Below are 10,536 nucleotides of genomic sequence, written 5' to 3'. Positions count from 1 at the left end.
TTATTTTAAACAAGAAAGGGACTTTATTGGCTCACAAAACGTTAAAGTCCAGAGGTAGGGCAGGCTTTAGGCACAGCTGGATCTAGGGCCTCCAGAAAAATGACATTAGAACTTAGATCTCATTCCTTTCTGCTAGCCTCTGAGTTTCCCCTCAGACTCTTTCCACATAGTACAAATTTTCAGGCTTACACAGTCCTTAGTTCGTGGGATCTCTGATGAGCGTTCTTTCCAAGAGTTCCAGCAGAAGTTCCGTTGAGGGTATTCTTTAGCCTGACTTGGGTTACACGCCCATTCTTTAATCACTGTGGCAAAGGAGCTGTGGGACTCAGGAAGGCCTGACCTGGTAATGTACTCTCCTAAGCCACAGGGAATGGGCTCCCCACAATATTTACTGTTATCACAAGACGGGGAAAGAGATGCTGAACAGAAACAACATATATCCACACATAACTCAAGAGAAAAGCAGGTGAAGGATACAAACTATCCATGATAAAACTATAAATGGCCAATAAATATATGAAAATAACCTCAACCTTGCCATTAATCAGGAAAATGTAAAATGATCCTCTCTTTTTTGCCCATCAGATAAAAATTATCAAGTGCAGGTAAAGCTTTATGGGGAAATGAGCACTTTCCATACAGTTGGTGAAAACAGAAAGTCATGAAGGCCTTTTGGAAGGCTAAGGTGGGTCTACTATCAGATTGTTCCCTGATAGACAATCTGGTAACAATCTGATAGACCCAACAATCTACCTTCTACTCCACTCTAAAAAAATACTCACACACATGCATAAAGATAAGAAAGAGATGTTTACTTTGGCAATGTAATAGCAAAAGAAAAAATAAGGGAACAGTTAAATAATGGTATTTTCATAGTATTGAATATTATTCAACCATTAAGGAGATTTAAAGACCTCAGGATTGGTTTTCGAGACCAAAAAAAAGCAAGCTGCAGAACAATACATAATATATCCTATTTATGTAAAAATGGCATTTATATGTATATGCATATTCACATGGGAATTATGGAAAGGAGATTAGATGAATGCATACTCAACTGTGGGCAGTGGAATGTGATAGGAAATGCTGGAGAAAAGGGTCTCTCTTCGCTCCTATATAAAAGTTTTGTACACTGAGATGGTAGTGATTTATATTTTCATAATTAAAAATGGGAAAATGCAATTCACAATTGGAAATAAAAAGTATATTTGCAAATAAAGTATAAAAAGATAATTCTATTAACAAAAAAAAAAGCAAACACATTGAAGGATTCAGGGTTGTTGGGAGTGTAGGCAAAGAGGCACTCTTAACTAGTGATGGCGTTGCAAAGTGGTACAATCTTTTCTCATGGTATTTCTCCAAATGTTAAATATGTACATTTCCTGACCCAATAAATCTGCTTCTGGCTATTTACGCTACAGAAATACCCACAGAGGCAGCAAAATATATACGGATGTTAACTCTACCTTTCTTTGTAATAAAAAAAAAAAATGGAACTAATGAAATTACCTACCAGTAGGGGTTGTCTAACGAGTTACAGCATATTTTTTTAGGCTGTGCTGTGGCATGTGGGATCTTAGTTCCCCAATCAGGGACTGAACTTGTGCCCCCTGCATTGGGAGTGCCGAGTCTTAACCACTGGACTGCCTGGGAAGTCCCAGTTATAGCATATTGATTCAATGGGTTAGTATGTAGCCATAAAAAAATAAAAGTCTACATCCAAGTGGGAGGGAGAGGAGGCAATTTTCAGTGCAGTACATGTAAAATGGGGATATGTACCTACCTCATATGGTTGGTGGGGGGATTAAGAGTTAATCCATGGTAAAGCGCTTCCAACAGTGTCTGTGTACAGTGACAACTGTCAGCTATTAACACGTTTTTGCTTAATTATGTATATGCCTAAGTCTGGAAGAAGAGCAAACCAAATAATTATTACTTGTCAATTTAGACCATAAAAAGATATGTCCTTTTTCATTTTGTATTTCTGCACTGTAGAAAAGTCAAACAAGTATGTTTTAATAGCCTTTATATTTGCTAACCATAAGATAAAAAGCATAGAATTTACCAATCAAGGTTTAATAGCCATCATTCATTGCATTGTGAAAAAAAATACATCCCTGGAGTTCACAGAACTAGATTTGAGTTTTAGCTCTAACTGGCCACATGCAAGTCACGCGATCTCTAAATCTTGCTTTCCTAGTCTACAAATCTAAGGGAGATGGGTAGTGTCTAACCCAATGACTGGCATGCAGATTATTTCAGTACATAGAACCCTCCCTGCAACTTACACAAATGTGACAGACCTACTGCTAAATGATCAAGTGCCAACTGGGTGTGAATGTGGAGAGTTCAACCTCCAAGAAAATCAAAAGAAAATTTCGCAGTAATGAGCAAGTGCTCAGTGGCTATTGGTCAGGCATAAGCAGTCTGCTTGCTGTTAATAATGACTGCTCATTTGCAAACCCAACAGATGCCACTGCTTGGCAATGCTAGATCACCACTTCATCAAAAGCTGGGCACCCCCCAGATTTGCCAACTATGATCATCTGAGTGGACATAAATGAAAAGTCCAGACGAAATCACAAAGCACTGAATAGATAACCAGAGATGGGGAGTACACAATCATTTCCTTTTAATGTGTATCATCACCCAGTTTTCTGGCGTCCAGTCCATTTTCCCCCCAGAGCCTTGCCTTAGTCTCAGAATCCTTCTTAAACAACACACAGGTATCAGAGATGACAAAACAAACTCACATTTGCCAACTCTAATACTTTTTTCTAAGTTCTCACATTACACCAAACATCTTTGGCATTTATGACGAATGTACCACAGGGAAGCTTCTTTGTATACAGGAAAAGCAGAAGATCTAAAAAACCATGAAACTCTGACCACCAAGAGGTTACTCCATTCTTACCTACTCTGATAAAAGAATTCTGTCATCCCAGCAGTATTCCAAATATGCCACTTCAGAACCTACTTGGAAAGAAGCCAGTTATAAATAAATCAATCAACCCAAGACCGTTTTATCTTAGAGCAGAGGAATTCATAGCTTTATTGGACTCTGACTTGTTTCCTCTTAGCCACAAAGAGAAAAAGACCCAAACAAAAGTCCCTACATATTCTTGTATAACTTAAAATACATTATATCATTACTACATATTTATACTTCAATAAATCTTAATCTATAAAGCACATTTCTTATAATTATCAAAAAATTCTATAAACAAGCTCCATTCTGCCTCACTTCTCCACCAGCTAGCCTTGCATTTATTACTCTGCTTTTTAACAGCCTCATGCAAATCGCACCTTCCATTTTTTAATTTGATCCAAGCACCAGATGTATCCCAAAACTCTGGAAATACGTAATATTTTTATTCACATGGGTCATTTTTCACACAATTATGCCCACTATAAAAAAGCCTTTTCTCATATTCTATATATTTTAACTTCCAGAGTTTTCCACTAAACAGAACCACAGTATTTGGGATTCTCAACCAAGGAGTATATAATCCTACTACTACCATGTTATTACTTTTATACATTTTTTAAAAAATGTGTTAAGACTTAAAATTAAAAAAAGCTCCACCAACTCTGACGATTAATAAACTAGTTGTTAATAGCCTAGTTCTTTTTTAAATAGAACAATCCATTCAACCTAATATGTTAAGTACAACCTCAATACTACTAGAGATTGATTAGTTTTTTTTTTTAATAAAAGACCCATAAACTTCCAAACTGTGATAGTTATCTTGGACTCACCTCTGAAGACTGCTGACGAGCTGGCTAGCTCTTTGAGCTGAGTCCTCCTTTCCCCAATACAACACCCTGGTAAGAGAACTATGGCTCTAGGAATCTCAGAGGTGACCCCCCAACCCCAAAACTACTTAGATTGGGGTGGGGGGAGCGGCTAACTCACAGGAAACAGCTTTATACCAACCCCCAGTGACTTACAGTGGAAGAATACCTACCTACCCGTGGCAGGGTTACAGTACCTAGCGCAGTGCCTTGTTGGCAGAAAATTTAATAATAAACCCATGGCTGCTCTGTTAGCTTGGTGTTCAACCCTTTTGTACCAAAAGAGTAAAATCAAAACCCTGATACCTTGTTCCCCACCTATCAGGGATTTTCCTGTCCTCAACAAAAGTGAAAGAAAAGTAACGACTTAGATCTTCAAGTCTTTTGTTTTCTAAAAGCCAAGACAGACCATTACTCGTTTACATTTGCCCTTCAACACTGCCATTCACTACAGATCCTCCCCTAGTGTTATAATTTCTACCTTCAAAGCTTTACAACTGTTTGTTTAAACTGTTCACTTTCTAATGATACATGAGTAGACATTATTTTCATGAGTGGGCTGCTTCTCAATTACAGGTAGGATGAGCTATTTTTGAGTTTTCCAGCAGGCAGATTATACCTAGAATAAATTCTTGATACACTTCAATTATTGGATCAAAGTATGTCAGTCTTCCCCAATCTAGGTATCCCAGTCACTTTTTGATGTTCTATCAACCGTCACTTCTTATCTGAGTTTTAAGGCTCATTTCACTCTGGTTTTTGGTCACCTTTTATCTTCTATTTTCAAAAATGCATATTCAAATTAGGTAAAAGGAAACAGGTAAATTTGGAAAAAGTGGTTTCAGTTTTCAGATTTTGTAATTCTTATGTTGCTTTTCAATGCAGAAGGGAATGTATCCTTGCAAAGAACATTTCGATGACCAACACAAATAATATATCTGTCTAAGAAGCAAACTTTGTAACAAAGGGACAAAGATCAGGTAGCTCATCATTAGGAAAAATAATAAGAAATATCACATGGAAGATTAGGCATTAACACCTGAATTAAGTTTAAAATTTCAGTTTCTAGGCAGGTATGACACCATTCCTTTCAAGATAATAATAGTGGGTAAAGATTTTCTACATTTCCCAGTGGATTTTCTAACAGTCTATAGGAAAACTATGTCATTTCATGTTTTTAATTTTGTCTTCATTTCAGAAGAAAAAGACCTGAGTGCTGACTTTTTTTTTTTAATTTCTTAAACTTTCACAACATTGAGAAGTTTTTCTGCATTGTGTCTTCGCTGATGTCTAAAAAGATTTGAGCTTTGACTATAGGATTTCCCACACTGAACGCATTCATAAGGTTTTTCCCCAGTATGGATTCTCTGGTGATTGATAAGCCCAGAATTCTGGCTAAAGGCTTTTCCACATTCGAGACATTTGTAAGGTTTTTCTCCAGTATGGACTCTCTGGTGCTGCACGAGGATGGAACTCCTGCTGAATGCTTTCCCACACTCAACACATCCATAGGGTTTCTCCCCACTGTGGATTCTCTGATGAAGAATAAGGGCTGAGCCCTGACTGAAGTGTTTCCCACATTCGTCACATATATGCTGTTTCTTTCGGGAGGGATTTCTCTTTCTTTCAAATCTGCCCTTAGGGAAACAGGTTTCTCCATATTTAAAGATTTGAGGAACACCTATATTGAGAGTGCCGGGAACTTCATGAGATTCTCCTGCTGAAGGAATCTCCTGCTTTGGAGCTAGAGCTCCATTTTCAGTCCTAGCATCATCATCTGAAATAAACAGAAAATGTAAATATCACTTACTTCCTATTCTGGGAGGACAGACAACTGAAGAAAAAAAAAAGTTTAAAAAAATGAACTAGAAGTAAATAGCTTGTATATGTCTATAAACAGCACTATGAAACTGGTGACGATACTGCCTACTCTCAAAAAAGAAAAAAATGAAAACAACTGATTATGAGGTTAATGAGGTGAGAGCATGAGAACATATGAGGAATTAAAAGGCTGTATACTAGTGAGTGGTAGCACAGGGAATGGGTTACACAATGGTGGTCAAAAATCGAAGGGTGGAAAAACTACAGATGTTTCAGAGAGTCTAAGTTTGTTAGGAGACACAGAGATGCAGCTAAGGTCAGGAGAAAAATAAATCAAAATTTGCCATCAGGGAGTCACATTGTTTTGCTTTGAAAAAGGGAGAAATTATATCAAAATACAAAGTGTAAGTAACCAATCTGTCAGACAGTGATTTTTCTAAAATGAGCAAGACAAGGCAGGTCAAAGCCAAGTTAGATTACAAGGAGAATACAGCAGTCCAGACAAGCAGCAGCTGAAGGTAAGCCGGGAGCATCCTGTGTTAACTTGGGACACGACACTTACAAATTCAAGGCCCTTTTAATGACTGAAGTTTTCCTATAAAAGCAACTTGCTGTATTTGGTATTTGTCATGGTATTAAGATGAGCTGTGACTTCTAGGCCTGTTAAGATATGCACAGTGAAAGAACAGCCTGAATTACCAACATGAGGTACCATCATCTACCTATAGGCAGGAGTGGTATGAGTAAGTCTCATTTAAGACCTTCCTGAAACTTCAAGCTTTGATGAATAGTTACTAAAGGGTGAGCAGAAGCACTCAAAAAACTTGTACATAGTGAGAAAGTCTGTAACAAATGATTAAGAAAGAGATAGAAAAGAAAGCTGACAAAGAGACACTGACGAGTCAGAGATTAGTGAGGTCTGAAGACTTGAATAACAGAGAAGTGAGTGTGAAGGTGACAAATGGCACAGAAAGAATTTAGTTCCCAAGTGTGGTAAAGACCAGAACACTGAAATGAGGTGAGAATTATTCTATTCTACAGTTTAAAGAGGCAAGAATTAAGTCTATTCTACAATTCAAGCAAGGGAGAAGTTTGCCACCCAGGAAGATGCCACCTCCAACAACCAAAGATACTGGTTCTCAAACTTTACTGCAGAGAAGAACACCCCATAATTCAAAGGGGCAGAACTCAGGACTCATCTGGCTCGCACTAGCATTACCTTCAACTACCTCAAGAAATGATGCCCAAAGCAGTCGCAAACAAAATTTCATTTTAATTCCTATAAATATGAAAAAGAGATCTAGCAGGTTTAGGAATATACAGGATTGTATCAAAATAAATAAGTATGTGGCATTAACTGCCAAGATGCTGGGAAAGAATGGCATTAGTGAACAATCTTTCCATTTAATTTTTCTGTACTTATGTTGAAGAAAAACCAAAAAAGCTGAAAACTCTAAAAGATTTTGGTGATAACAAACAAAAAAACTAGATTTGAAGAAGTAAGCTTATTATACCAAGGGTACTAGGTAGGAAACTGGAAGGATGTGAAACAGGTGGCAAATAAGCAATAGAGAGGGACCTGGTCTACAGGTGGGTTATGGCTCAGAGTAAGTCAAATGCCCACCAGAAATGGGGAGGCCTTCAAAGAAAGACATAAAAGCAAAGAAAAGGTTGATGATGTTATGTTGAAGAATAAAAGACTCAAGGTTAGCAAACCAACTGTTATCACATAAGAATAGAAATCCTACAATGTGTCTATGTCTAAGCAATCAGGTGAAGGTGATTATTCCCCCTCCCTGCTCCCAGTAAAAATAAGCAGAGTTCTGGACAAAAGGGCCACACTCTCACTCTCCAGCCCACACAGAGTTCCGGTCCTCACCACAGTGCCTTAGGGAATGGAGCTCCCAGGATGCCCACTTGAGCTGGTTTTCCACAGCATCAAGCTCAGAACTCGGTAATCCCTGAGCTTCTTGAGATACTATCTCCTCCACTAACACTTCCCGTTTTCGTCGCCGAAGAGAAACCTGGAAATGATAGAATAGGTTCAGTTGAGAAGGAATTTGATGAGAATCAAAACTAAAACACACACCAAAGAAAACATACAAAACATATGCTGCAGAGGCCTAGAGGGCAAAGCAGCATAAACAATAAAGGGGGGGAGGGGAAGCATAAACATAATTCTAACTTAGTTGAGTGGAACTAATTCAGAAGCTGTGAATACTGCTATGCCAGTGCTCCTAACACAGGAAACTTACTGGCTGTCCAGGGTCATCTAGTTCACTCTCTAAATCCTCCAGGACTGTCACCGCCTCCTCTCCATTCTCTGGATGATGCTCTCGAACCCAAGTCTGTAGCTCCTTGGGAAGGATGGCAACAAACTGCTCCAGTACAACCAGCTCCAAGATTTGTTCTTTTGTGTGTGTCTCTGGCCTGAGCCACAGACGGCAAAGTTCTCGAAGCTGGCTCACAGCTTCCCGGGGCCCAGGTGAATCCTGGTATCCAAACTGCCTGAATCTCTGGCGGAAAACCTCTGGGTCAGGAAGATGGTTCCAGGGGATACTCGACCCCTCTTCACCATCAGGATCCTCCTCCAACTTCACTCTTAGAATTTTTTCCTCTTCATCTGGAGTTGGGATGATAAGTATTGAATCCTCTTCCACTGACTGTGCAGACATCCTGATTTATAATACTTCAAGGAAAGACAATCAAGGCAAGATACCTTAGGGAAATACCCAGTTTTCTTCACAGGCACTCCTGAGACACAAGAAATGAAAAATATATAAATGACTAAACATTCTAAGAACCTGGACACAGAATGATTAAAGGAAATAAAAATGTATTCTTTTACTAGATTAAAAATTCCAATCAATAAATAACCTGAACCAGAAGTTTGCAAACTACAGCTCATGGCCAAATCTGGCCTGCTGCCCATTTTTGTACAATGCGTATACTAAGAATAGTTTTCACACTTGTACATGGTTGGAAAAAAATCAAAAGAACACTCCATGACATGTGAAAATGACATGAAATTAAATCATCTGTCTCATAAATAATTTTATTCATTTGTCACACTACAATAGCAGAGTTGAGTAGTTGCAATAGGCACTATAGGGCATGAGAAACTTAATATTTACCCTGGTCCTTTAGAGATAAAGTTTGCCAACCTATGATCAACAAAACTTATTTCAACAATCAAAAGAATCTAAGTTAAAAACCAGCCCTTCTCAGTGTTATCTAAATGCATCTGACCCTTGAACACATTATCTATAATTCAATACTGGTGTTCCTTGACACACTTAGGTCATCTCACAAGCAGGGACTGCTTTTTTATTATCTGTTTAAAAAAATTTTTTTTCACAAAACGTTTAAGGGTTATTTTTTAAATGTTTAAGAACTACTAGGACTTTAAATATACGTTTAAAAAAAAATTCACTTGCTCAGGAATAGATAATAATGTTGGAAAAAGTAACCACTATGTGCCATAAAATTTAATTATTTTTCAGTTACTCTCCACCCCATAAATACCTTTAAATTAGGAACGACAGGCATTAATCAGCAAATTCTAGGGGAAAGAACTCTCTTAACACCTTTGTGATGCAGATTCTTCCGCTGACACTGAATGACTCACAATCTCCACAGTTACTACCTTCATGGAAACCTTGTGCTATTTCTGATCCTTTCCTTGGTATTTGCACAGTCATGCCCATGCCATTGTCTACAACACCCGTCAAGAATGAGCCACGCAGCTGCTCAATGCACCCATACAGGCCCCAGAATATGAAAGCTAATTTCCAAAAACTTCCTGTAACCCTACCAAAACTAGGAATCAGAAAAGATCTTATCAGGTAACATACACACAAGTTTAATACAATACTCTGGAGTGTGGCGGCCTTATAAACATGTAGCTTTGGCCTATAGATCTGTTTCTATTCCAAGACCCTACCTTTCTACGGCTCAAGCATTCTATAGAAAAGAAATTTCTCTTCTTTTTACGTTCTCAAACAGCACCCTGGCAGTGGGATGTGAGGAGGTGCGGCGAGCGCAGGCCCGCGGTCCCGACCGTCTTTGGGCGGAGAGCCCCGTCCCAGGTGACCTCCCCACGCAATCCTGCAGAGTGCCGCTGCGAACTGCGCCCCCACCCCAACAACTTCAGCCCCCTTTCCCCGCACTCGCGGCGGCGGCGGCTTTCCTCAGACCGAATGCCACCCGGCCACAACAGCAAACGAGCCGCGGCACTTCCGCCCGCGGCCGGCTGAACTACAAGTCCCGGCAGGCCCCGCGCGAGGCCCGCCCACTCCCACCTCCGCCCGAAAAGAATCCCAGAACTCTCCGCGAGATTCCAGGGCCTCGAAATAGAACAAAACCGGCTGATGGGGGAGGGGAAGTCGGGGGTCGCGAAGGACACAAGGGATGGAGGACTCTTCGAGGGTGCTGAAAGCCCTATCTGGCTTTCTGTCTTCCCTTGCCCGTCCCACAACTGCCGGGCACGGAGACCGCGGCCTGTCCCCCGCGCCTCTGGAAGAAGCCGAGGAAGGTTCCCGCCAGGCTTCTTCGCTGACTCTTGTCAAGCAGTCTGCAGCCCCCAGGCCAGCGTCTCTCTCACACCCTTCCCCCCTACTCGCGCAAACCTCGGGCTCGGGAACCACAGCCGCTTCGCTGTCCTCGTCCGACGCAGAAACGCCGCTCACAAGCCGTTTCCCAGCAGCCCCCGGCGCGGACTGCTTCCGGTCTGTGGGCCCCAGGAGGCGGGGGGAGGCGAAGCCCCACGTTGCCATGGAGATGCTCTCTGCACCGGGGGAAGGGCTGTCCAACGACAATGACTGCTTTGAGGCTGCGCTTGGCCTCGCGCCTTCCTCCCCCAGTATCCCAGCCTTCTGGGTTCCGCTTGAAAGACAAGGAAAAGAAAGAATTCTGCCACTA

The 10,536-nt window shown here is 40.6% G+C and overlaps 1 protein-coding gene across 2 annotated transcripts; it reads right to left on the bottom strand.

The window, feature by feature from the left end:
• Positions 1 to 10,336, bottom strand: ZNF24 (zinc finger protein 24). 2 transcript variants are annotated; one of them, XM_086372770.1, is made up of 4 exons: positions 9,560 to 10,336; positions 7,872 to 8,370; positions 7,496 to 7,640; positions 1 to 5,572 (listed from the first exon to the last, which is right to left on the bottom strand). In XM_086372770.1, the coding sequence occupies exons 2-4, from the start codon at positions 8,289 to 8,291 to the stop codon at positions 5,034 to 5,036; spliced, it is 1,104 nt and encodes a 367-aa protein (XP_086228896.1). In that variant the 5' UTR covers positions 8,292 to 8,370; positions 9,560 to 10,336; the 3' UTR covers positions 1 to 5,033. The 2 variants fall into 2 exon arrangements, with proteins under 2 accessions (XP_086228896.1, XP_086228895.1); XM_086372769.1 differs by having other exon boundaries at positions 10,245 to 10,336.
• Between the last annotated feature and the right edge of the window lie 200 nt (positions 10,337 to 10,536).

The sequence above is a fragment of the Bos grunniens genome, chromosome 24, assembly GCF_055505025.1.
Source record: "Bos grunniens cultivar Pamir isolate PY7600 chromosome 24, Bosgru_T2T1.0, whole genome shotgun sequence".
Classification (NCBI taxonomy): domain Eukaryota; kingdom Metazoa; phylum Chordata; class Mammalia; order Artiodactyla; family Bovidae; genus Bos; species Bos grunniens.
This window is presented reverse-complemented; position numbering and strand designations above follow the sequence as displayed.

What these genes read in the sequence shown, in the direction of transcription:
- ZNF24 (XM_086372770.1), bottom strand. Translation starts at nt 8,291, where the DNA reads ATGTCTGCACAGTCAGTGGAAGAGGATTCAATACTTATCATCCCAACT. An exon ending in TAGATGACCCTGGACAGCCA is followed by an intron (nt 7,641 to 7,871) that starts GTAAGTTTCCTG and finishes TATCATTTCCAG; the next exon opens with GTTTCTCTTCGGCGACGAAA. An exon ending in CCATTCCCTAAGGCACTGTG is followed by an intron (nt 5,573 to 7,495) that starts GTGAGGACCGGA and finishes TGTTTATTTCAG; the next exon opens with ATGATGATGCTAGGACTGAA.